Source organism: Chiroxiphia lanceolata, chromosome 8 (assembly GCF_009829145.1).
Source record: "Chiroxiphia lanceolata isolate bChiLan1 chromosome 8, bChiLan1.pri, whole genome shotgun sequence".
Classification (NCBI taxonomy): domain Eukaryota; kingdom Metazoa; phylum Chordata; class Aves; order Passeriformes; family Pipridae; genus Chiroxiphia; species Chiroxiphia lanceolata.
This window is the reverse complement of record NC_045644.1, coordinates 36,700,978-36,728,541: the sequence shown is the minus strand read 5'-3', so window position 1 is coordinate 36,728,541 and position 27,564 is coordinate 36,700,978. Positions and strand designations below refer to the sequence as shown.

Here is a 27,564-nt window from a genome sequence, read left to right as displayed (position 1 = left end):
GATGAGTTTTAATGTCCCTTCCAACCCAAACCATTCTATGATTCCAGGGAATATTTTTATCTGGGGGGATTCTCACCACGCTTACAGGATGGGAGACTCGTTCCTTTCCCTACTGGGAGGGACAGAAGAAAGTCATGCTCTGGGTACCTGCCCTTGTGCATGTGGACTCAGCACTCCCTGGGGAAGCCTGTACTGCCCCAACACCCTGATCTCAGAGAGACAATAAATCCCTTGACCAAAAGCTCTCTCAGAGCCCACTGTGTGACCTGTTACACCAACAGGACCCCCAGAGAGCAAAGCCTGTGTGTAACCACCACAGGCCCAGTGAGCAGCTGCATGGGAGGCCTTTGCTACAGCCATCTTCCTGTTCCAAATCACCTGCTTAATCGAAATTCCTGTCCTAGCAGAACCCTAGGAATCACCCCAAAGTGCCAGCACTCTCGTGAGTGCTTACAAAGCCAGGCACGAGTGTGCTGGTTTCCTCAACACCCACCTCAACATGCCCAACAAGTTCAGCAGCACCAAGGTGGTAGAGGTGGATATTAAAACAGGCCACACATCCTTTTTGCTCTGTGGTATCAACCCCCAGGTGCTGCAGCCTTTGGGCAGGTGTCATGGAAGGAGAGGGCTGTCCCCTGCAGTGCTCTCCCACGTGGAAGTTGGGGAAGGTCACTGTCCCTGACTTGGCACAACTCTGTACTTTTGAATCCTTGTAGGAATTGCCTCCCCTTGATGACATCTTGCTGGAAAAGCACCACCCAAATTAGCATCAAACCTCTGGAGAAGGAGCCCAGAGACCAGCTGTGAAGTTACTGGTGACACCCTTCCCTCCATGGCCCCTGCCTGCTCCCTGCTGTACGCCTGGCACAGCGGGAACAAAGGGTGGAAGAAGCAGGGAGGATGGCCAAGCTTTCCCATGTTCCAGGGCTATACTGGCCAGATCCACCCTGCACTCCAACTACTACAAGAGTCTCTGCTCTTGTTTATCTGCTTTCTTACAACTGGGGAACCTGCAGATGAAGGTTCAGCACCTTGCTTAGTTTTCCAAGACACAGTTGTCATCTTCAGCAGCACTTTCTCAGACTCTCTGGCTTTGTCTGTTCTCCTACATGAAGAGTGACATGCCTGCACTTCCACGCTCCCTCAATCCACAGCTGTCACAGTGCTTCTCCGGGAGTTCCCCACCTGAGATCCTAGAGGACACAGCCTGAAGACAGCTCTCAGGAGGGAGCCCACGGGGAAATCAGTGGAGGAACACCTGAGGCAGATGCAGGCTCAGCAGCTTTTGGTTGCATGCAGACAGCAGTCCCAGGGGAGGCTGTCACCCCAGTGAAAGGAGCATCCTCCAGTCACCAGGAGTGGAATTCTGCTCGTGCAATCCCAAATGCATTAAGATCAGTGCTTCTGAAACCTAAATATTCCCCAATGAACACACGTAATACCTCTGGCATCGGCCCGCAGAGATACAGCGATACTGAACTGCCCCAACAAGCAGTTCCAGCTTATTTACCTCACCTTTCACCCAGGGCCTTTCACAGAGAGTTTTGAATTCTGCGTGTAAGTCAAGTCTGGATCTGCAGCCCTAAAACCTCACTGGTGAGATAACAAATTAGAAATAAACCACAAAAACAAAGCACAGATTAATGGAAGCACCAGAGATACAGGTTGGTAAGGCACTACCTCCTGCCATAAGCAATTAGGACTTCAATGAGAGCAGGAAGCTTTTCTCCTTTCCTTGTTCTACAATTCAAACGTGTGTGATCATCCCCAACTTTCAGAAAGCTGTTGGAGAGAAACACGAGCTCCAGAAGGGACAACAAATCAGCCACTGAAACCTCCAGCATTGCCAACTCCCACTGCTGTTGGGGACTGCCACAGCCAGCCAGAAACTGAGCTCAAAACCAGTTTGCCAGGATTTCACAATGGGAGAAAGGAGCCCAAGCCAGGAAGGAGCTTTGCACCTACCCGGGTCTCCTTCTGCTGCAGAGCTCACCTGAAACAAGCTAGAGGTGGGACTGCCAGGGGGGGTTTGAATGACCCTGCCCCAGTGACACGGCCACTAACGCTCAGCACCGTGAGGATCCTGCTCTCCTGCACCCTCTCTGCCCTGTGCCTGACAGTTCTGAAGGTTCCCAGTGCAGCTGGGCCAGCCAGTGGGACAGGATCCCACACAAGCAGCCCAAATGTAGCAAATCCCCATAATCATTAGGGAAATGGTACTAAGGAAAAATGCACAATCCCAGAGCTGCTTCTGCCACTCTGCTTTTTGGAGTGAGTACAAACACGTGCCCTGCCCTCCAAGCACCGCTCAACCCAGGATCACAGGCTGGAAAGGACACAGGGGGACACCTGGTCCCACCTCCCGGCTCCAGAAGGGCCATCCCAGAGCACATGGCACAGGATTTCATCCAGACACTTCTGGAATATCCCCAGCAAGGCAGACTCCACACCCTTTCTGGGCAATTGTTCCAGTGCTTGGGCGCTGCTCAGGAAAGAAGTTCTTCCTCATGCTCAGGTGGAACTTCATGGGCATCAGTTTGTGCCCACCAGATCTGTAAACTAACAGGGGTCTTTGATTTTTCTCACTCACCTATTTGTTCTTATTTCTCTTTTTTTCCTTTGCCTGCCTTTACAAACCTCCAGTGCCTTCAAGATTTCCCTGGCGAGGCTGGAGCAATCCCAGCTCCTGTTTGCAGACAGACCTCAGGCCACAGCTTCAAGATATAAAATACCTAAAATACACTCCTACCAAGGCTCGGACAACATTCTACAAAGAAAGGAGTATTGATTTCACAAATCTCTTTCTCCAGAAGCAAAGCAAAGATTCTTATCATTTTTGTGGTGTATCATATTGCAGTAAAGATATTTATTTATTTATTGAGTGTCATTATCTACTACAGGTCCACTGCCTTTGCCCCGTGTGATTTCTTATCCCTATCACAGACTTTGACCCATATCCCTACCCTGTTCCTTTTACAATACTGGAATAAAGATCTCAGTTCCTGAAATTTTCAGACTCGCTTCCCTACAGGCTGCTCTAAACTGGGAACTCAAAAACCACGCAGGGCTTCTTCCAAAAGCAGGTTAACAGAGAAAAAAAAGGCATAAAATAGCCATTCTGGGATCTTTGCAGACAAAAGTGCTGCCAGAGCAGTCACAATTGAAGGAGAATTAATAGAGGCTAAGGAAAAGCCAAGGAAAAATCCAGCCTCTCCAGGGCTGGGCAGTGTTAGAGCTAGAAGAGCACAGGCAGGTAAGCAAAATCAGCTCCTACCACATTCCGAAGTTTAGTTTCATCCTAATCCTTTTCCAGAGCACCCAGCTGTGTGTGACAGCAGCTCCCAGCCCTCACTCCCTCCATCTCCATGCTCCAGGCAGTTGGGAACAGGAGCTCTCCAGCACCAGGCACTTTTCCAGCCAGCACAGTGAACAACCCCACAGTCCCCCTCTGGTTTCACCTGTTTCACTCCTGTGCAGGGACAGATTTTGGATCTGCAATACACTGCTGCATTTCAGCACTTCTTCCTCCGTGCCATTTCCTAGCAGGATTTGTCACACAGGTTACTGACTGTTCCCACAGGAAACCATGGGAAGGGAAACTTTTCCAGGTTCAGGGAACTTTATCTGTAATTTGCAATTTTTAGAATAATCTAGAGAAGCCTTTTTACCACTCTCCTAGAAAAGCCATCCTTAATTGGAGGTGATAAGCTTTAAAACTCAGGTTGTCATTTACTAGTTATGACACCCGTTGGGTGCTTTATCCAAACACTGATTTTCACAGAATCCCGGAGTGGTTTGGGTTGGAAGGGACCTTAAAGACCATCTCTTTCCACCCCCTGCCATGGGCAGGGACACCTTCCACTAGCCCAGGTTGCTCCAAGCCCATCCAACCTGGCCTTGGACACTTCCACAGCTTCTCTGGGCAAAGTGGCCCATTAACCATGATAGTTAAAAACACCCTGAAAGCTCTCCATGGCCATGCAGGATAGAAGCAATTCCTCATTTACCCTGAGAGCTGTCTCCAGGTCTCTGCTCTGCAGGCTGCAAGCTTTAAGAAGTAGGTCACATGAGCCTCTGCTGTTCCTTGTGTTGCCTCATCCAGCTGGAAGCCTGAGGCTCAAAGCGACACCCCCAGATTTGGCTTTGGCACCCAACTCCAGCCCCGTGCCAAAAGCTGGTTGGGAGCAGCAGAACCTTCTGGGGAAAAAGAAAAGAGAAGAACTTGAACTTATCAAGAACCTGTTTGATTTACCACCTCTCACCTGCCTGACCAGGGGCACGGAGCACATGGACACAGGACAGCCAGGCCATGGCACATTGGGAATGACACGTGCTACCAATTCTGCATGGAAGGCTGGGAGATGGAGACAGGGCAGATCTGCAGGGCAACACTGGAGAACCCATCTCATCTGACCTCAAACCCAGAAAAGGAAAGGCAAAGGAAGAACCTTCTGATTATCCCCGGGGCTAATCAATCCCTGTAAACCCAGACATCCAGGCTGGTGGGTTCAGGGCAGAGCCTGAATTCCCTGCAGAGGAAAGATGTGCCATTCTTTGCCACACCACTGCCTATGAGGGCTGAGGAACAGCCCTCTAAATTCTGGGTTCTCTGAAATAAAATCTGAGTCCCGAAGGCTTTCCTGCAAAGCCAAGTCACAGCAGGACTTGGCAGATGCTTCCTGCTTGAGAGGGCTGGAAGCACAAGGCCCCAGGACACCAGGTACTGGATCCTAAGGGCAGCGGACATGCAGAGTATAATCACTAATACTCTTTATATTATAACAAGACTTTGTTCTACATAGATCAAAGTGCACAAAATGGCCTGTGACACCTGGTGAAAAGGTTCTGTGGCAGAAGATGGGAGCCAGAGCACAAAACCTTCCCAGTGCCACAGAAAACAGCCCTCGGCCAACCAAATGAACACAAAAACCCCACTTGCGTAATGATTAACCTTCCCAAGAGGGAAGGTGGGGAAAGCTCCCTGCCAGCAGGACCTCATCTGGAAAACCAAGTACAATTGCGGGCATTTAAGTTGAAAAGAACTGAAGTGAAGCGAGCCAGGAGAAATAAGTCAGCTGAGGAGGAGATGAAGGACTGACCTATCAGATCTGGCAAGGCAAAGACTGAAATCAGAGGCAAGAGGCATCTCCAGAGGGATCAGGCAGGTCAGTGACTGGATGTCCAAACACAGAACCGGGAGACAAAGGCCAAGTGTAAAGTTGCAGGCTGAACATCAAAGCACAAAGGTTTTCCAATCTCTCCTGGCAGGTACACCAGGAACTAGAGCTGAGGGGGTTGGGGTTTTAAATTGCTAGGTGGGGGAGAGGCTGGACGTGACCTGGCCATGTGGGCTGGCAGCCCAGAAAGCCAACTGTGTCCTGGGCTGATCAAGCAAAGGTATGATCAGAGAGGATTAAGAGCCACCTCCCTGTGCTTTGGCCAGAACTACCTGATGGTTTGAAAATATTCCCTCTGCCGTTCATCCCTTGTCTGTTTATTTTAAAGAACCAATTATTCATTCCAAAATACCGTAGTTAGAAAATACAGGATACCATAGATTTGTAAACATTAGGATAAAAAGCTGTTCCAATGTGTACAGGTAGTTTTACATAACCAAAACCCTCAGAGAGCAGTAAATAGCCTCTAATAGCAAGAAGGAGGAATACATTACACATGGAGGACAGAGGTTTTTTTGGGATGCTATTTGGTGTGGGGGAAGTGTGAAAAAAACAAAACAAACCAAACTAGAAAATTTCATAAGAATTATCATTTCACCCCTTTTCAAGCTGACAGAGAAGCCTCACCTTGAACAGCGTGTGCAAGTCTGCCCCAGGAAAAGTATTTATAGGCACAGGGTAACACCAAGCCAAAAATTAAGGTAGCAATGATAACCATGAGAAGAACAGAGTGATTTCAGCACAAGGAACAAATAAGCAAGATAAGCCACTGCCATCTGGGGGGGAAGACAACAAACAAGTCCCAAGTAGCACAGGTGGGATGCAAAGAGATCGAGTGTTTAACTCCTCTCTCAAGAGAAGTGCTCCAAGGAATCAGATGGATTGCTGGTGTTCAGGAAAACACAACACTGAAACAAGATCTGTATCACAAGAACTGCTCCAGAACACATGCCAAGCTTTAGCTTTACCACTTGCATGTGGTAATCAACTCTGCTAATTGAGCATGTTGGAAGCTGTTGCTGTTCTAAAAATCACAGCTCCTAAAACCGTGGCTGAAATTCCAGCCTAGCAGGAGGCTCAAATGGAAGGAGCTGGACTTTCCCAAAGCTACAGCTGAGCTCCAGCATCCACATCCCACTGCAAAGCAAATCATAGAATCACTGCAAAGCAAATCATTGGTTTGGGTTGGGAGGGAGCTAAGACATCATCCAGTCCCACCCCTACCATGGGCAGGGACACCTCCCACTAGCCCAGGTTGCTCCAAGCCCCGTCGGACCTGGCCTTGGACACTTCCAGGGATCCAGGGGCAGCCACAGCTTCTCTGAGCAACCTGTGCCAGGGCCTCCCCACCCTCAAAGGGAAGAATTTCATCCTAATATCCCATCCATCCCTGCCCTCTAGCAGTGGGAAGCCATTCCTCCTTGTCCTGGCACTCCAGGCCCTGGAGCGTAAACAGTTCCTCTCCATCTTTCCTGTCAGCCCCTTCAGGTCCTGGAAGGCCACAATTGGGTCACCCCAAAGCTTCTCCTCTCCAGGCTGAACAATCCCAACTCTCCCAGCCTTTCCTCCCAGCAGAGTTGCTCCATCCCTCTGATCCTCTTGGGGCCTCCTCTGGACTGGTTCCAGCAGCTCCATGTCCTTGCTAGGCTGTTCCCAGGGCTGGAGCAGCTCTGCAGGGGGGTCTCACCTGACAGGGGCAGGATCACAGCTTTGGGTTAGGAGAGCACCAGGAGAGCTGTGCCAAGGAGAAATTCCTTATGAGAAATATATAAAGCTAAACACAAATCCACTTTGCTTAACTCAAAGAAACCCCACAGCCACAGTCAGGAGTGTATGGGAAATATTTGCTCTATCCCTACACATCTGCTCAGGCACCACATCCTACCAAGAGCCAGAGGTCACCAGGCTAAAGGACCTTCACAGCCCCATCCAACCTGGTCCCTCTTTCTGGAGTGCTTCCTGGGATCAGCTGGGCACCTTCCATTTCTGTACTAGGTTCAAGACTTGTTATCACATCCACTGAGCCATTTGAGAGCTACAGGTTATTGGTGTGGAAAAGTCTGCAGAGCTCTTCTGACTCCTGAATAAATAAGGAATTCAGCTCCTTCCCTACTAGCCCTTCAACAATAATCCCTTCCCTGAAGAGCAGGGGTTTGTTTCTGTTAACTGAACACAGTAAGAGGTGTGCTCAAACCTTTCAACAGAATGTCAGAAAAAACAATGCTCCCTTTAAACCCTTTCTCAAAGGGATTGTTAAAATAAATAAGTGATTGAATCCACCACCATAAACTTCAGATGGTGTCAGCCTGAACCTCCTCTGTCTTGATTTTACATAAAAATAACTCTTTAAGGTATTGAAATAAGTTGGGTGGGAAAAGCTGTAAGTGTAACTATCTACGTATAATCTTCATTTTCCACTTCTGGATGCAAACAAGGGAGGGGAATAAAGTCACAGGGCCTTTATAAACACATCCCTGTATCAGATCTGGAAGCAGAACCCAGCTCTGGCCTGGCATGTATTCCACAGCCAAAAAAACCCAACCTCTTCAAAAACATTATAAACATCAGAAACAGCTTTTTACTTACTGGATCCCAAATCCTGAGAAATCAGGCAGACAAACAGCACTGACAATACCAACTTCCTTTGGAAAAGTTAGGCAACTAACAAAATGATTATGTATTATACACCTAAATACAGAGCAGGGGAGATGGATGGTGGTGATTGTATTCCTCCCCCTGAAGGTTCTATACAGTTTTGGGGTCTTAATTTTTGAGGCATTTCATTCCTTTTCCTAGAGAGTTTGGGGGGGGTTTCTTTGTTTTAAACAAAACAGCCTCAATTATTTTCTATTTCCACCTTACAGACTAGCACATCTTCATAGAAAATGCAGAAACAGCACTTGATCAAAGATGCTGTTCAGTCATCACATCCTTTCTGCATCTGCAAAAACCCTGCCAGAAAACTGCTGCTGTTGTTTTAAACCAGGGCTCCTGGAAACAAGAGTAAATCTTTACACTTCCCTCAAAATATGAGAGTAAAAACCCAATTAAGGTATTTTCTATTAACCATTAATTTGAACACTTAAAATAATCAGAGACACCAACATAAGCAATATCAACCCACCAAATGTATTTTGAAGCAGAATACAGCCATGATACTGGAGATCAGAGATGAAAGAAGGGTGCAGTTTTACTTCACCACAAATCCACAGTAAGTTCTCAAAATTCATCCAGTTAGTGCCATTATTCTTACAAATTGGCATTGGCCAGCTCGACAGCAGTACCTTCTAGGAGGAAAAAAAACCTGATTTGCCAGAAAGATTAGACATTTAACAAATTAAAACACATTTCACACATATTTAAGGCCAGCAGCCAAGAACACTGTCAGTATTTTCCATCAGTGAAAGCTTCCAGTTTGAGAAAGGTTGCAAAGAGTCCTTGACAGAAGACTGAGATGAGGCATCCAGAGGCAAGGTAAAGGAGGAGAAAGCATTGTTTTTCTTGCAGGATGTGGGAATGTGCTATGCCAGGAGATGTGGCAGCCTCTTCAAGCACTGCTCACACTGAGCTAGTGCCCAGCTCGATAGGAATATTTTAATCCATTCCAGTGTCTAAACAAGTGTCTGTGTTAACCAGATAAAAGGGTCAGAGTGAAGTCACCTCCCCGGTGATAAAAATCACATTAAGGGCCCAGAGTATTTACATGTCCCAACACTTCTACTGGTGCAAAGTTTCCACATTGAGCCTCCAATTGTGCCAAAGGGGTGAGTCAGAGCATCCTCTAAACCCAGACCAGAGCCCAGGCAGCACATTTCCCTTTTCAGTTAATTGCTGACACCACTGAAGCCAGATGTGCTTGGCTGGAGGTGTGACAGACCTGCACTCCAGGGTAAAACAGGGAATAGCCCCTGAGGAACCATCCTTTGCACAGAATTTAAGCACAGCATCAACCTGCTAATGGAGCAGCACGTGATACTCCACTGCAGAAGGAATTTTTTGGTTCCTCCACCTCACCTGGCACACAGTCAAAAAAGCAGTCAAGTGCACTGTACTCCTCCCTCCACAAGGAAAAAGGATGTATCTTTTAACAAATGTGATGTCTTAAAATCAGTCTTGCTGAACTGACAACAGAATCCTCCATCCATCTCCCATAGTCAGGCTTTCATCCTTTCTGTCCATGAATCATCACAGGGCGACTGACTCACAGAAAAAAAAAAATATTTGTTCAGAGGTGGATTTTCTCACTCTGCTATCTGCTATTTCCAAACTCAACTGCCTTTAAACAAAGGTTCATTTCTTTGTAGCTCGCTTCAAATGTTGCAACCAAGTCCCTAACTGGCATCAGTCACAGCTATTACCATCAGTTGACTCGGTCCCAAGGCAGGATCATGTGAAAAAGGAGACATGCAAAGCTTATAGAGCAGTAAAGTCAGATGCAGAGCTTGACAATTATCCTGACCTATATCCCCACATTGGTGACAGCACTGAACTCCTCCCCAACCTTGTCACCAGCTTCAGAGGGAGCTGCAGAGCCATCACAGGCCAAGTGTTTCACTGGGATGTTAATGCTGGAATACCCACCAGATTTTGCCAGTATATTGAGCAATCTCTTGGTCTCTGCAGCTACTGGTGCACTAATGAAACAGGGCCAGGTAGTTTGCCCTTAACTCCAAGAACAACAGTAAAAAAACAGGTGTTTGATGGCTCCTTAGCTCACAGGTATGTAAATCTGAAGTGTTTTTCCACAAGCCATATTACAAAAGAGTGACAGAAGCCTAAGTCCTCAAGAAAGATTAAAAAAAAAAAAAAAAATCACACAGTAAGTTTAACTCCTCAGCTTTGAGCCAAGTTGGCTTTCTCTTTTCTGTTTTTGCAGCAGTTAAATTCCCAGTTCTGAAGGTGAGCCCACAAAAAGAACTTAGCCCTCAGCAAATGAGTGTATAAACATATAGTGCTCCTGATATGCTGTGGTAATAATCACTTATTCCAACCTTTTCCCCCCCTCACCAGGAAACACAGCAAAACACGGCTCACTTGGAGAGGCTGAGCCCTGGAACACTCACTGTGGGGTGAGAGTACACACTTCAGGAGTTACCAGCACCATAAATCCACACCTTCATTTGCTTCGGGGCAACCTGCTCACACAGCCATTCCCTTCCAGCTGAGGAAGGAATTTTATCTGACTCCCTGCATTTCAGACACCTCTCATCAGTTATCTTCAGTTTTCCTCCCTCTGCCACACTGCAGAGCTCTAAAATACTTCCCAGCTTTCAGTCACAAGTGAACCTACTTTAAGAGCAGTTGCTTTAAGAGATCATCAGTCCTTCTACACAATTCATCTCTTTAAAACCAGCTGCACTTCAAAACCAAGGTGGCACATCAAACATATAAGGCCTATGTAAGTGGCACCAAATGAGGTGGCTTAAAGGCAGCAGAAGTCAAGTCTCACCCAGATCCCTATATAGTCCAAAATCTGCCTGGATTTAGGGTTAGCATTAATCCCATTTCAAGCAGGAGGCTGGAGACATCCAGAGATCCCTTCCATCCCGAGCTGCTGGGAAAACTGCCAGCACCTAGACAGCAGGACCAAGCTGTTCAGAGCCATAGCAGAGCTTACCCCAAATGTCCCAGCCCAAAGATTCAACACCAGAAACAGAGGGTGACATGGAAAGGACACCCCAGATTATTTTAGAGAACAACTGCTGCATCTCCCAGAGCAACTTAAAGGAAGAGTGGCTACTTTCCACTCCCTCACTTCTTTCTGTTTATTTTTACTCCTTTTAAAAGATGATTTACTTACCCTGGAGGCTAACTTGGTATGTGGGATGGGTCGGTGAGGACTTTAAGATTCCTAACTCCTCACCCCTTTTCAGGCAGGTAATGCATGCAGGAACACTGCAACTCCTCCTGCTTTAAAATGTCCCCAAAAAAAGAGATGGTGCTGTCCAGGCAGAAGTTGTGCAGCTGTGAAGAAAGACTCTGTACTCTCTCCCTTCAACAAGCTTGGGAAAAAGAGTAAAAAAAGCTCACAAGTTTGAAGTATTTCATGCCTGGCACACGAAAACAGCAGCAAGCAACACAGGCAGTGCAAAGCAATATTGAATTAGTCCAACCACCTGCAGCTCTGATAAAACAGAAGCTGCCCTAGCTCTTAAATCCATCTATGGCACATTCACAGAGGGACTGACCAATGAACTTAGCTTATTTGTACATATAAACACACAGGGACTTGTGTCTTGCATCACATATTTGTTACAAATGCTCAGCAGCTTCCCTGTTACAGCATTTGTTTTCGTAGTTCTGCTTATGCAACAGGGAACCAGCACACTGAGCTGAGACAACCCACCCAATCTGCAAGTCTAGAAAGTTAACACAGCAGCAGCAAATCATCCAAAGTGCTTGTTTACAAGGCCTGTTGAACTGAGATCAATAAGCAGAACACCCTCACAGCTCATCCACAGCAGTCACATTAACTTTGGGCAGTTCACACTCCTCTTTGAAGTGGCAGTTCTCCAGGATGTCCCTGTAGTAGTCCTTGAGGTCGGCGTACGTGGAGATGGTTTCATTGGAGTGGTGGAAGGACATTGGTCTCTCATTCAGCAGCATCTGCACCTGATACTCCTCCCTGGAGGCGTTCACGTGGTCGCAGTGGTAGAGCACAAACACCAGGTTGGCCGCGTAAGGCACGATCCGGCCGCTGCGGAACTTCCGGTGCGTTTGCCTGGCGAAGTTGTTGGCCAGGAGAGGCTCCTTGTCTTTGAAGAAACCCATCAGGGCCAGCAGGGGCTGGAGTGTCTCTGCATGCCCAACTTGGACAATCAGAGGTGAAGAAATGGGTTTTGAACTACAAAAGAAAAAAGCGCAAGGGATGAGCGAGAGCCTGGGCTTTCAAACGAACACACCGACGCAGTGCACGGCTGCCAGCAGCCGAGGCTCAGGGACACCTCGAACCTGCTTTAGCCCCGAGAAAAACCTGCTTGGGAATATCAGTTATCACAGACAGTTTGAAAAGCAGCTTCCTAAATTTTGTCTCAGTTTAAGGCATCGATTCTTACAGAAACTGTAGAGTGCACTCTAAGTAAGGCAACACCAAGTTGGGTGGGAGTGTTGATGTGCTGCAGGGCAGGAAGGCTCTGCAGAGGGAGCTGGACAGGCTGGATCCCTGGGCTGAGGGACAACAAGGCCCAGTGCCGGGTCCTGCCCTTGGGTCACACCAACCCCTGCAGCTCCAGGCTGGGGCAGAGGGGCTGCAAAGCTGGGAAAGGCCCTGGGGGTGCTGGTGACAGCGGCCGGACACGAGCCCGGGGGTGCCCAGGGGGGCAAGAAGGCCAAGGGCCCCTGGGCTGTGCCAGCCACGGTGTGGGCACAGGCCCAGGGCAGTGCCTGTCCCTGTGCTGGCACCGCTGAGGGACCGCGAGGGCTGGGCCCAGTTCTGGGCCCTCAACAGCAGAGACCCGGAGGGGCTGGAGCGTGTGCAGGGAAGGGAACGGAGCTGGGGAAGGGGCTGGAGCAGCAGGAGCGGCTGAGGGAGCTGGGGGGGCTCAGCCTGGAGCAAAGGAGGCTCAGGGGGGACCTTCTGGCTCTGCAAGTCCCTGACAGGAGGGGGGAGCCGGGGGGGTCGGGCTCTGCTGCCAGGGAACAAGGGACAGGAGGAGAGGGAACGGCCTCCAGCTGTGCCAGGGGAGGCTCAGGTTGGCCAGGAGGAGGAATTTGTTGCTGGAAAGGGTGGTGAGGCCTTGGCAGGGTCTGCCCAGGGAGGTTTGGAGTGCCCATCCCTGGAGTGTCCCAGGAAGGCCTGGCCGTGGCACTCAGTGCTCTGGGCTGGGGGACAAGGGGGGCATCGGGCACAGGGGGGACTCTGTGGTGTTGAAGGCCTTTTCCAGCCTGAATGATTCTGTGATTCTAAGTTGTAATAAATGTAGTTAGGCTACTGCTAGAGCCTAATATGACTAACAAAAGAAACAGATTAATGGTTTGCATCTCTATACTCAGCATATCTCTGACTCCTGGTGTGAACTCACTCACTTGTGCTCTTCCCAGGTATGGGATGATCCAGTGACCAAGCAACAGTGAAGAACAGGTTTGGATTAAATGTCAGATTTTTAGATAGCACTGCCTCCTCCCATCAGGAGTCAGTTAAGGTCAGCAGATCACTAAGCCCACTGCAAAGCTTTGTCAACATACAGTCAAGCCCTTCACTGGATGTGAGAGTTCTCTTCTGACCATCATCAGCATTTCCCAAATTTAGTCTGAAGATAGCAGTCCAGTCATTGGAAGAAAACAGTTGTCCCTCCCCAATTTATTAGTCCAAATTATAAGCAGGAATACTGCTATTCCCAAGTTGTGAGGATGCCAGCTAGTCAAGAAGGACACTCAGCACACAGCACAGCCAGTTAAGCCACTGATTCGTACCAAGAACAGAGACTAAAACGAGGAGCATTTGTGCAACAAAAGGACACACACTGCTCAGCCCAAGGGAAGAGAAGAGCTGGCTTGCTGTGCCAGGAAGCACCAGCCAAGAGGAATATTTGACCCTTGCTCCAGAGGAGGATCATGGCTTTTGGGGACCAATCCCAGGTGGCACATAGAGCCCAGGTGACTTGATCCAGCACGTGTAAATACGTGCTTGGCTTTCGGGAGACACATCTCGATTGGCCCGAAGAGGAGGCGTTTCCTCTGCTCCAACCTAAAGCAATGCCAGAGTGGTTAACTGGGAGACCTGCCTGTGGATTGGAACTTGGATCAGATAAGCTGGAATTCAGTGCTGGCACAGGCTGGGTCCCACCAGCTCCATGTGGCCATGGTGTTTGGGAGCCTGACCCGCCCTGCACCGTGCTGCTCCCAGGGTCCTTCTGCCTCCGCTCCTGTGCACGTATGTACACACGTGTCTGAGACTCTCCCCTCAGGCAAAACATCCCAAGATAGACCCCAACCATGCCTCTGTTTCCCCTTCAGAAGAAGCAGCATTCAAACACAGAGGGGTTCTGTATGGAGGACATTCTGGTTTTCCCACCTGTGCACCAGGAGCTGTACGTTCACCACAGCTCCTCTTCCAGCTTCTCCAAAATTAGTGTTTCTCCCTACGTTCTCCCCTTGCTATTTATGACCTCTTCAGTCACTTTAAAATTGTCAAGCTCTTGGATCCATCAGTGCCTTTCTCTTCCCTCTCTGTTCTTTGTTCAGCCCTCTTACTCACTTGACTAGTCCCTGTATATCCTGCCCCTCCACATACACCTGCAGGGAAGTATTTTTAGGTTTTAGGACACGTTCACATCCCTTCTGTCAGTCAACAAAGAGGAGCAGCAGCAAAACACAGATGCCAATGGAAGGAGACAAAAGGCTGCTCCTTTGATCTCGTGCAATTTCCAGCTCAGAGGTCTCCTGGGTCACCCATCTAATCAATCTTTCCTTTGCCAAATCTCTCCTTAAAGCCACACACGTTTCTAACACGCAACATCCTATGGCAAGGAGCTGCCCAGCTTCACACACTGCTCTGAATTTGTTCTATTTGTAGAGGCTGTGGCCCATTTAATCCTTTCTACTTACAGCCTTGCAATAATATTCTTTCCAGCTACAGTGACCTCAAAACTGGACTCCTGAGCAGTAACTTATCCCAGACTCTGCCTGACAGGTGATAAGATCGTTTTTCCTGTGGGGATTACTTGAAAGCTCTGCAGTTTCCCAGCCCGACTGGTCTCACCAACTTTACAACCTTCCCAGTAGAAACAATCCATCCTCTATTTATCTTGACTAAAACTGCCACATTTGCAGTGCCACTGAACTTCTCACCTCCTTTTTTCTATATATACAACATGCAAATCCTTCCAGATCCATCTCTGCCAGGAAAAATAAAAAAATCCATCAGCTGTCCCTACCCTCCATTTCTTGTAATTTTATTCATTTCTACCCATGTAAGGACCTTTCCCCTTTAGCCCCACCCACATGATTTCTTTAGATAAGGAAACCTGTGGAAAGATGCCTGGAAATCATGACTGTGGCTCCCATAACACCCTATTTTATACTCCCTGATCCTTCCCCTAAGAGCTCCAAGAGCCATGATTTCCTTTCACTGACACTACTCATGTTCATCAAGGAGCTCACCAAAACTAGTTTTGGGCTTTATTTCCACAAGAATGGCCTGTAATTCTGATTCTCTCCTGGAGCTGCTTTTTGCATCTCCCCATTATTTAATTATTTGTATTTAAATCATCACATCATCTGCCAGACCCCAGAAGCTTCTTGGCTCTTATTTCAGCTACTTCCTTCAAGTTTTTAGGACTCTTGGGGTAATATCACCCAGCTCTAGCAACTTGGCACATTTTCATGTCCTCCCAGCTGCATGGTGGTCTTTTTAGTTTTACAGTTTACTAAGCAAGGAAGCCAGTAATGTAAATATGCTGCTAAAGTCTCCAAAACCAGCATTACATAGACATTATTCATTCCACAGGGAGTGGATTTCATATCCCACCCCTCCAAAAAATGCTTCAGAAATGCTAAGACCAAAAAAAAAAAAAAATTAACATTCTGGCTATCAGTGCTGGCTTTAAGCAAGGTTTGGCTCCATCTTCCAGCTAGCAGGAATGTTGAAATGGAAGTAAATCACCAAAAAGATGGTGAATATCTGAGTTAAAAAACCAGCAAGACATATGTTTCCGAAGCAGGAAACAAGTTATAGCACATACAGAGAAAAGTTTATAAGAACAAGGAAAGAAAAGCTCCTGAAGACAAAAGAAGGACTAAACAAGGTGCTTGTTCTCATTGTAACTTGAGTTTTTACTTCACCTGCTTTAGTCTCATGAAATGCTCATGCTGAGTGGCCAAACTGTCCTGGGAGGCCAAACAAACCTCTCCCACTCACAAGTATCCCACCGGATTATTTTAATGAGGATTAAAACTGTTGTTTCCTGATATGACACAATCCTGAGTCTTCAACACCCTCTAACACAGTAGAGGTGTCTTGGTGCCTCACTTCCCAGACTGCTCAAGCACTCCCTGTTCAGCCTCTGGGGTCAGGACTCCAGTTCAAATGGGGTTTCATATCATCTAATGATGACAATAAAAGTGGCCATCAAGGTTAAAACAGCAATATTTTTAATTGTGGTGAGAGTGACAGATTGCCTCTTCAGAGAATGCACGCAGGCAAAGGTTACTGCTGTCCCTACATCTCTGATAAAGGCAGGACAAGCCACAAATCACTGATAAACTCATAACAGTAGCACAGGCTAATAAATATTAGAAGAAAGGCCTGATGTTTCCACACTCACTCAATCTGCTTCACAATCAATCCATGACTCAGCATCGCGTTGGAAGCATCAAAGTTCTCAACACTGTACTCTGGCAACTGCCACCGGTCCTTCAACCCACTCCTGTGAACTCAGCAGGGAAAGCCCACTGAATAAACCTCCACCTTTGAATGCAGTTGCATAAAACTCTACCATAAAATATTAAGAGCTTGTGTAAAAGTGATTGCTGCAGGCTGGTTTCGTACCCATTTCATGGGGCGCTTCCAAGTGAGCAGCAGTGGCTCTCAAGGGCTTACTCAGGGTTCACTGGAGACATGTGGCAGCTCCAGCTACTGGACCACCCACACTGGGCTTTTAGGTGTTATTTTTACCTTTTAAGTAAATCTGACCACAGCTGAACAATTCATCAGCACAACCCCAAAAGCCAAGTCTCACCACGGGGAAAAAAAAATAAGGCATGGTGGGAAAGCACAGACATCGGATTTATCATCCAGGCAAGTTCTAGTTCTTGTCATTCTCAGTAGATTCGGGTTTAACCTGCAATCTTCTGCACCAGCTCGCCCACCCTCAACAGCACATCATTCCTACCTTTCCCAGGACTACTGACAGTTCATTTGTTCCATATCCAAAGTGATGTTTCTTTTAACCAAACCGTATTTCCTAAGTGCTGATATGACTTTCAGTTAGAGATAACACAAAGCCTGGGAAACAGTGGGATAAGAAGACATTTCCTACAGCAAAACCTTCAAACCTCGTGTAAAAATCCCTCCAACAAGTTCAAAGAATTTAAGTTTTAACACCTATTTAACAAGCAAGCTTAGATTACATTCTGTCCTTTTTCTCCCTAATAAAAGAGCCAGGACTAAACACTCCAAAACCTGTTTCCAGCTGCAGGATGAATTCATCCTTCCCCCCTCCCTGTGATTTATTTCTAGGAAAAACAGCTGGAGGAACCTTAAACCTACAGGGAACCAGCAGAGAACAGGGAATGCAGTGGCAGTGGTGGGACTCAAAGGGCAGCAGAAATATTAAGAAGTGGTGTTGCTCAGAGCCACCACAAATACCGACAAGGTAAAACGTTTCTTCTTTTCCAACAAGGCCACACACGAGCTCACTCACGACAAAGGCAAACTTGACCAGCTGAAGGGACCACACAAAGCTCATTAAAAACCAACAGTTCTTATCTAGTCCTGAAAGAGTTTACCACTCAGCTAATTAGGCTTTACTGGGTTTCACTTCAGAGCTTCTGCACTTCCAAAGGCTGTTTTTTGGATGATCCCACCTCTCTGTTCTTTCACACCTCAGAGATGAGATGCATTAGTGCACCAGCAGCACATTGATGCTGAGTGTTCATTCATTACAATGAGCCCAAACCAAATCAAGAGGGTCTTGCCACTTGTCAAACCCTTCCTGCCCAAGGTGGACACTGCTTAGATCAGTCCCTTGGTGTGTTAGTTTTGTTACTGTTTTGTTTGGGCTTTTAATTGCTTACATCAAACCATACAACTCTATAAAAGTTGCTGAGATACTTTTTCAGAGCAGTCCTGAGCAAGCATGTATTGGGTGGGTAACTAAGGAGAGATTTAAGCACATCCTGGGCAGACTGAAAGGCCCAAGAAACACTTGAAATATGTAGTTCTAGGCAGACAGATGAACAGCTCACAGGACAGCCTGAACCTGCTGATGCACCCAGAGCCACAGCCCTGCACTGTGCAAACGTGGGATCCCAGCAGCAACAAAGGGGTTTGAGCAAAAGAAATGACAGAACAATTCGAATCTGAACAAAAGGGTTCTTTACATTATTTCATTTCTACTTCCCGTGGAGCTTTTTGGCTTTGTTCCCTTTGTACAGGCTATAAAAAGAGTTTTGAATAATTAAGTGATTTTAGATCACGCATTGTGTTCTTTTGCACTGAGTCACAGGTTTGGAGGAGCAGTGAGAGCACAGCAGTCAATGACTACTGAAAGGTGACCAATTGCGTGGGGAAGTGACCTGAAAGAGGATGGCAAATTACAGGGAACAATAAAAACTACCAGTAAATTGCCAAATTAGTCTGTTTACCTTACAGCTTAGCCTGGTATAACTCACAGAGATCACCTTCACTTGATCTTGAACTACATTCAAATAAGTCTTTTTTTTAAATACCTTGAACCTGCTTTCGCTCAGAGGAAACCCCCAAATATTTTGCAATGTATATGTGTAGCCTGGTTGGTATTTGCCATCCATACAAGGCTGCCCAAAGCATGCCTCCCAATTTCCAGATCCTTATGGCAATCCATAATAACTGGGATTTCATATTCTTTCACGAGCAAGAAGGGCAGAATTGTTAAATATTTGAAGCCAGAAGGGAAAAAGACAAAGTTTGAAACAGTTATAGTGAATAGTTGATATGTTTAAATCGTGCCACAACCCATTTGCAAATCCACCCTTGCCCAAGTGTGTGGCTGCAAAGGCTTTTAAAATCAGATTAGCAGCTTCATATTACATTAACTACCAAAACACACAGATTTCTCATCAACACACTGTTTGCAGAATACTCTTCACTAAACTGCTGGGAAAATCAACAGTGAGGAAGAATTCCCAGTTAGCTTCTTTGCCATACAGTTGCATAGCCTGACTATTTTCTATCCCTAGCAGGAAGACCTGGGAAAAATCACAATTCTTATGCCTTCACAAAAAATAAAGTGCTTTATGGACTAAGACAACTGCCCAAGAATGCTGTTTCAGCACAGCAAATCACTTGGCTTCATTTTATGTGCAAACCTTGTGGTACATTTAATTAATGCATTTTTTTTGTACTTAAGAAAATTTGTATGGAAGAGAGCCCTGGTCCCCAACCTCTCCCTAGAAATGGGCTCATGACATTTCCTTACAGACTGGTAAGAAGGTGAGCAGGTTGCAAGGTCAGCAATCACTTAATGGGAGAAAAGGGGTTACAATAAAAGCAACGTTGCTCTTTTTAATTTTGCAGTAACTGGGAATGAAAACAGGACAAAGCTATTCAACAGAAACACAAAGTATTCCATGAAAATACAGCATTGCCAACACTGTTCTCTACTGCCAAGCCTGGAGCAGAACAGACAATCCAGATCCCTCAGCTTCTTGCTGGAACACAAATGCTTCTCTTTCTACTTTTGGATAGCCCAATCTAAGCTTTCCAGAAAGAAAAGAGATCTTGGGGCAGTTGGAAGTAAATTTCCTGTTCTTAAGTTTTTAGAGCAAAAAGCCAGATACAAATCAATGTTAAACATTGTCAAATTGGAACAGCATTCCTCTAAGAGACATTTTATCATCACAAAAGTTCGTTTTCTGAGTAAGGAATTGCTGCAAAAATATTTAACCCGTCGCCCTGAAGGTGAACACCACCACAAAGAGAAAGAAGAGATGCTCACACACAAATATTTTCTGTTATTAACACTGGTGGTTGCACATTTTGTTTTCATTTGTACTCTCCCATGGCCGCGGCATCTGGGCTAAGCCTCTCTCCCAGATGGAAAAGGATTAGCCGCACCTCCGCTCCCTAGATCCCAAGAGAGACAAGGCGTTCCAACACCGCGGCAGATTCCCACATCCTCTGCAGGGTTACCCAACCCAGGTTACTCCCGCGTCTCCAGTGCTTTACGACTGCCACCTTCCGTTGTGGAGCGGAGTAACACACTCCTTCAGCGCCCGGCTCCGCGCTCCGGGAGCTGCCGCTTCCTGCTCAGGAGGATGCTCGTCCTCGAGCCTGCTCACCCAGCTTGGAATGTTGCAAGATTTAGGGTCCTGACCCTTCACACTCACTGCCCGCTTCCCTCTGTGATGGCAAAACACCACGAGAGCCCCAGGGATTGCAACTGAACTTCCACAGCCAAGGCTGGAAGGCAGGATGAAGTTATACCATTCCTTTGGATACCTTAAAGGTCTGCTCTTCCCAGCTCCTGATGCAGCACTGCTGATCCACTTCTCAGGAAATGAGAACATTTTCTTACAGCTTTTTTGGGGGTTTTAAATTACTACTTAACATACAGGGATGCCTTACACACAGCTGTGACCAGTGCATGGAATATAAGGATGGAAAGGCTGTCACCGTTCAAAGAGTAAATTCCACTGAAAGGAAACAAAATTGATGACTCAAGGTACATCCTCACATCTGGATGGGGCACCTGGGGACATGGTTCAGTGACATCAAAGTCTGTGATTCAGGGTTGGTTTTGTTGGGGTTTTTTTTTTATTGCCTCAGATTTCAGAAGGACAGAGCAGCCCAAGGGCCTTCCTTTGCTGTTCATCTGTTAACCTGCACTTCTTCCTGCTCATCCTGACAGACACAGCAATCCTCCAATCCTCCATTCCCAACAGGGTGTTAATGGCCCCTGCTCTAATTGATTTTCCCATCAGCTCTTCTAGGACGTTGAAAGAGTTTAAATAAACAGTGGTGTAGCACAACCACTGCTTTAACTCCATCACTACCAAAAAGGTGTCACCACTCCCACACCAACCTTCCACTTCCAGACACCACAGCACAATTCCTCAACCCAGCCTGGCTCTAGAGGGGTCCAGTGCTTACGTATCAACCCCAAAGCTGAATTTGCTGGTTGCAATTCAAAGTTACTTATCAATTTTTAGCAAGTATTTAATGGCACAGTATGTATACAATCTAATGGTCATATCCTTGATATCATGTACTTTTTTCAACATTTCCATACTAATCTGCCAAGGTATTAATTCACGTGACTGATCACTGAACTGTGAATTTGTAATTGTTCAGTTGGCAAGAGGAACATGCACACAGATCATAAATTACCATTTAAAGCAGCTTTCTCAAAGTTATCAGCACATGAAAGCAAATGCAGGTGATTCTGTGACACAGACATCCCAACCTGTAAGTGAATCAAAACTGATCCCAGTTTTGTCCCTGTTTTACTTCTCCCCATCAAACCAATCCACACGAGACAAGAGCAACACCAAACAGCTCCCAAACCCCAACTGCTACAGCCTCAGAGGAGTGAACACCACCCAAAAATAGCACAGGCATCTCCCCTGTCATTTTTGAGCAAGCACAGGGATGGTCAGGTCCATGACACTACAGAGGCAGTTCTGAGGACTGCACAACACAGTGGCTGGAGAGCCACTGCTACTGTTCTTCCACTGACACAGAGTGGTTTGTCAAATCCTGGCAATAATCCAAGACAAATGACTTTATCAGGGCACCACCCTTTGAGGGCACCTGGGTATTGCATCTTCGAGCCTACCAACAGTTACTTGTAAAGCCTAATATCTTCCTACAGCTCCAGTGCTGCTCCCAAATTGTGTCTTTGCTGTGAGAGGATGGGAAATTAAACACCCTAAACAGTGGGAAACTAAATATCCCAGGCAGAGGTCTCAGACTGATGGGCTGAACTAGTGACTGTGTTGTAAATGGCTCCATTTGTCATGTGAACCCAATTTGAGGAGAAGTGTCTTTTTCCTGTTCTTACAAGACACTGAGTGTATCCCCTAAAGTCTGCCCTTCCCTAGTTCCAACAGTGCAGGTTACAAGAAGGCTGGTTTGCAGTTCCCTCTCCAGCCTCTTGGATCCTGCAACAGCCTGTTCTGGTCTAAAAGTCACTGTCGGGATTGATCTGTAATAATTATTTTCTGTAATTGCATTTCAACGCCTTTAATGTGAACAGAAAGGTTTAATAACACAAGAGACTCAAGCCAAACAGACACAGACAGACAGACAGTCTGCCACAATGTGTCATGGGGGTGCTTTCAGCCCACAGTTTACCATTTTTGCCACAAATGGTTTTTAACAAGGACACTTTAAACAAAACAACCTCAGTGCTTTAACTCAATGGTCTCTTCTCAAACTGTGCAGGAGGAGAACACCACTATCAGACAGCAGCTGGCTGTCCACAAAGGCAAGTTGTGGATCAGCAAGTTAAAAGATGGAATTACAGGAGCTGGGCACAAGAGTATATATACACTTCAAAGTAATACTGTTCCCTTAAAAATTGCATTATCTCTGTTAAAATTCACCTGGTTCAAACTCTCCTAACATTGTCATATTTGGAAGTAAAGTACTGAGCTTCTATTCACACGATATCCAGCTCAGGACTGACCACAGAAAACTAATACTCAATACACTGAGGCCTTTTGATTTACCTTTTGCTCTCTTCCACTGCTTTGTCCAAATGCTGGAAGATATCTTGGAATAAAATGCAGCTGGAGCGACTATTGATGTCATAGCCATATCCCCTCTTCCAGTACTGCTTCAGGTCATTCAGGTATTCCAGGACCTAAAGGCAGTGCAATAATAAACACCTGTGAGCTCTGAGGGAAAACAAGCCCCCCAACCTGGAGCAATGATGCTGCCACACACCAAAAGAAATGGACAAAGCTGACCCAAAATCAACCCCAAACATGCAGGCTCCAGTTGAAACTTCAGCATAAAAGCAGATCTAAAAAAACAGATCAGGCTGAAGAGCCACCACATTCAGCACCTGACCCCCCTCCCAGCCAGCTGAGGTGCTGCACATCACAAGACAACCACTATCCACTGCTTTTTTAGCATTTCTGATTGTGCCCTGAGCTCACCACCCTTCCCACAGAAGCCATCCCACACCTTCAGCTGAGCTTCTCTGGTTTGACATCCTGGAGATGTGCACACACCTCAAACAGACACAACTGTGCCTTGGATTTATGCAGAAGCACACAGTGCTCTCCCTGTTCTCTGTTCCTTTGCTTACAGTTCCTGCCATCAAAGTTGTTTCCCACCTCGTTGGTGAGTTATTTATAAACACATTTAACAGAGTGGGTCTCACAGAAGCCCATGGTGATCCTGATCCTCCTAACTCCATTGCCTACTCTTTAGCCAACCACCTACCCATGCAGAGGTCTCCTCTCTTTCCTGAGGGTGGAAATTTCCTTAACAGCCTCTGGGAAGCCTTACAGAACATTAAAGAGTACATCAAACACTTTTTGAAAGGTGAAGAATAAACATTTGTCTCATTTATCTGGGTTCCACTGGGTTTTATTAACAGGCATTTGGTTTAGATATCTGATAGTCCCCAAAACCATATAAAAAGAGTCCTAAGAGACCCTAGAAGACCTCATTTAATGTCCTCTGGAATAAATTCTATCATATGATTTTATCATATGAAAGCTGTCCAGAGTTTTTCTGATGCCACAGAAATAAGTATTATATGAATTAAGTACAACAGGAAAAGACAATTTATATCAGGACAAATCAAGACTGCACCAGCACTCAAGTCTGAATAAAGGATATTTCAGTCTTGCTGCTTGATTAATTTGGAGTTCTTTGGAGAACAAAGTAAGTTTTGTGCCTCTTGACTTAACAAAACACAACTTCTGACTGTGCAGAGAGTTAAATCTGAACATTATGGCATCTTTTGAAGGCTTCTCAAGTATCTCTCCCTTTTAGCACATTACAGAATGGTTTGGGTTGGAAAGGACCCTAAAGATTATCTAATTCCAACACCTTGCCATGGGCAGGGACACCTTCCACTATTCCAAGTTGCTCTGAGCCCCACATACCTTGGCATCTTCTTCAGTGAAGAGTGAACACCAGGGGGAGGTCACATTTTTTATAGCCAACTCATAAGAGCAGGTGAGAAAAGCCACTTGAACAAGATCTGCAATAAATCCAACAAACAAGCAAAAGATAAAGCACTGCTGCACAAGTAGCAACTTTCTCTCAACTTGCCCACTCCAGAAAGCGGAATTAAAAGAATAACACTCAAATCCCTCCAAACAAAGATAAAGTTGGCTCAATCTAAGGGAGAGATGTTTTCAAACATCATCTTCTTCCGACCAGTAACTAGCAATCATTCATTACTGCAACACCAACGTACACTTACAGCCTCATGCATTTAATTAGAGGCTGTGTCTCCAACTTACAGCACACTCTAAATTACCTACTCTGCATAACTATAAGTCTTGGAAGTCGTTCTCGGCCAGACTCGGAGCCAAAGTCACCTGTAACAGGAACCCCTTACCTGCATTTAGCTCCTCCACTGGCAAACACAAGGCACTCGCGACCTTCTCCAAGACCTTCTTCATCTCGGGCCCCTCTTTGAAGGCGCTCACCTGGCACATGGCTGCATCGTTCTCCTCCACCAGGGCTACGAACTTGGCGCAGTGATCGAAAAACCGCATCAAGGAATCGTTCACTTGGACCTCCACCTCTGAAAGCAAACGTGGGCATCAGGAGAAGCACCGCCATCCCCAAGGGCACCAGCACCCGGCCACCCCGACACCCTCCTGGGGACAGTCTGCCCACCACTGCAGTGTCCCCACGGAGGGCACGCAGAGTGCAGGGCCCCCTCAGCCTGGGCATGGGGGACATGGCATTGGGCTTATGGCTTCCCTCAGCCACAGGTCAGCGGGGAGGGCATAGGGCTCCTCCAGCCCCTCAGGGAGGGCATGGGACACCTGCAACCCCTCAGGAAGGGTGTGGGGCTCCTCCAGCTCCTTTGGGAGAGTTGGAAATCCCTCAGTGAGGGCATGCATCTCCCTCAGCTACTCAGGGACTGCTGGGGGCTCCCTCATGGAGGGCATGGAACACCCCCAGGCCCTTTGGTAGAACTGGGAATCCCTCAAGGAGGGCTTGGGAGTTTCCCAGAGGGGAACATGCAGCTCCCTCAGGGTGGGCACAGGACTCTGCCAGCCCCTAGAATCATAGAATCAGCTGGGTTGGAAGGGACCTTTGAGATCATCAAGTCCAACCCTTGATCCACTACCACTGTGATTACTAGACCATGGCACTAAGTGCCACATCCAGTCTCTTTTTAAAAATCTCTAGGGACAGAGAATCCACTCCTTCCCTGGGCAGCCCATTCCAATGTCTGACCACCCTCTCTGTAAAGAAATTCTTTCTAATATCTAACCTAAACCTCCCCTGGCACAACTTGAGACCATGCCCTCTTGTCTTGAGACCCTCTCTGAGTCCTCAGCCTCTCTCCTTCTGGGAGGGTACGGGACAGCCCCATCCCCTTGGGGAGAGACGGGAATCCCTCAGGGAAGGCCTCCCGGGGACTTCCCCAGCCCCACTGGAAGAACACGGGAATCCTTCAGCCAGGGCACGGATCTCCCTCTGGGAGCAGGGGGGGCTCCTTCGGTGAGAGCACAGGAGCCCCTCAACCCCCTCGGGAGAGCTGGGACTCCCTCAGGGAGGCTGTGGGACTCCCTTAACCTTCTAGGAGGGCGCGGGGCGCTCGCAGGGAACGGGGTCGGGTGTGCCGGACTCACCGTCGCCGCCGAGGCTGAGGTCGGGCCCGAGCCCGCGGCGGAAGGCGGCCCCGCTCTGCAGGCAGCGGTGCTTGGAGCTGCTGGCCAGCGCCAGGCGGCGGCGGGCGGCGAAGAGCGCGGGGAAGCGGGCGGCCAGGCGGCGGGCCAGCTGCTCCATGTCGCGCCGGCCCTGCGGCGCCAGCCGCCCGTCCAGGCTCTCCTCGTACCACATGGGCCAGGCGGCCAGCGCGGCGGCGGCGGGGCAGGCTGCGGGCTCCGAGGGCCGGCGGAGCAGCCGGGCGTGCAGCTCGCCCAGCCGGCGGACCTGCCCGGCCGTGGGGTAGCGGGTGCCGTGCCGGAGCACGGCGCGGAGCTGCAGAGGAGCGCAGGTGGCGGGCGGCGACTCGATCGCGCCAGGACCCAACGAGAGCGGGTCGCGCACCAGGTGCGGGTTCACCTCCTCGTAGCGGGACTTGGTGCCGAAGTAGCCGCTCAAGCCCGCACTCGCCGGCCGCAGGACGAGGAGCACCAGGAGGAGGAGAGAGGCGGCTGCCCGGCACGGCGCCATGGCGGCGACTGCCGCAGGAAGAGGCGGAGCGGCGGCGCCTCCTCACGGCTTCACCCGCGGGAGGCACCGCCCCAGCCCGGGGCTCTTATAGCCGGGAGGAGCGGAGCCGCGCCCACACGGCTGCACCCGCCCCCGGGACCGCCCCAGCCCGGGGCTCTTATAGCCGGGAGGAGCGGAGCCGCGCCCTCACGGCTGCACCCACCCCCGGGACCGCCCCAGCCCGGGACACTCATAGCCAGGTGAAGGAACCGCCTCCTCAGGGCTTCACTCGCTTCAGTCTGGGGGTCTTGTACCGAGGCGGAGCCGAGCCAACCCAACCCCTCACGGCTTCACCCGCCCCTTCACAGGTCGCCTCAGCCCGGGGGTCTCGTGCCCAGGCGGAGCGGAGCCTTCTCCTCACGGCTTCACACGCCTCAGCCCGGGGGTCTCGTACTCCGGCGGAGCGAAGCAGAGCCGCCCACCTCCCGGCTTCACCCGCCTCAGGAGCCACTCCTCAGCCCGGGGTCTCGTACAGAGCTGTCCCCTCCCGGCTTTACCCCCCTCAGGAGCCGCCCCTCAGCCCGGGGTCTCGTACAGACCTGTCCCCTCCCGGCTTCACCCGCCTCAGGAGCCGCCCCTCAGCCCGGGGTCTCGTACAGACCTGTCCCCTCCCGGCTTTACCCCCCTCAGGAGCCGCCCCTCAGCCGAGCGTCTCGTACAGAGCTGTCCCCTCCCGGCTTCACCCCCTCAGCCCGGGACACTCGCACCCGGCGGGGGAGTGGCGGGACCCCCGAGGGGAGCCATGAGCCGTCAGGCCTATTTTTGTACTTCCTTTGCCTCTGCGGAGCCTCACGGACTGCACGGAGCTCCGTAAACCCATAGAGGCTTACCCGCTGTATCAGACACGAGGGGAAAGGTTTATGTTCTCTGTGCGGGCGCCAACAACGCCAGGCAGAGCAACTGGATCGACTGCAGTAAGGAATGAAAGGCAGAGAAAAGGTACGTTTTCTTTGCGTATAAAACTCAGAGTAAACCCCATGGAGCAGATGGGCTCCCGTGTCCCAGATGTGCTAGGTCTCAAGCATTTAACACTGCTCCTCCATCTTCCCTGCAGCTCTGCAATATATTTAGGATTACAGAAAATCCAACTTGTTTGACTGGTAACAGATGTGGTACTGTCCCTGGTGTCCTGTTTTAGAAAATCTCTCTGTAGATGTAAAGCAGTAGCAGAAACTTGTTGAGAAATCCCTACCATGTTTTATTCAACAAATTAGTCTTATTAGCATTTAAATTAGCTAAATATTAAGACATAAGCCTCAGCAAAATCCTGGACCTGGGCCATGCTGGAAATTGGGCAAGTGGGGATGTGGAAGTAAACTTTAGAGC

The 27,564-nt window shown here is 48.3% G+C and overlaps 1 protein-coding gene across 1 annotated transcript; it reads right to left on the bottom strand.

The window, feature by feature from the left end:
- Positions 1–8,288: 8,288 nt before the first annotated feature.
- MINPP1 (multiple inositol-polyphosphate phosphatase 1) lies at positions 8,289–26,234 on the bottom strand. Its single transcript, XM_032694365.1, has 5 exons — positions 25,653–26,234; positions 24,401–24,589; positions 23,940–24,037; positions 22,548–22,681; positions 8,289–12,021 (listed from the first exon to the last, which is right to left on the bottom strand). The coding sequence occupies exons 1-5, from the start codon at positions 26,197–26,199 to the stop codon at positions 11,622–11,624; spliced, it is 1,368 nt and encodes a 455-aa protein (XP_032550256.1). The 5' UTR covers positions 26,200–26,234; the 3' UTR covers positions 8,289–11,621.
- Positions 26,235–27,564: the final 1,330 nt, after the last annotated feature.

Coding starts and splice junctions, on each gene's coding strand:
- MINPP1 (XM_032694365.1), bottom strand. CDS start 26,199: ATGGCGCCGTGCCGGGCAGCCGCCTCTCTCCTCCTCCTGGTGCTCCTC. Junction 24,590..25,652: donor CCTCAGCCTCGGCGGCGACG/GTGAGTCCGGCA, acceptor GTTTGCTTTCAG/AGGTGGAGGTCCAAGTGAAC. Junction 12,022..22,547: donor GCAGTGGAAGAGAGCAAAAG/GTAAATCAAAAG, acceptor TTTCTTTTGTAG/TTCAAAACCCATTTCTTCAC.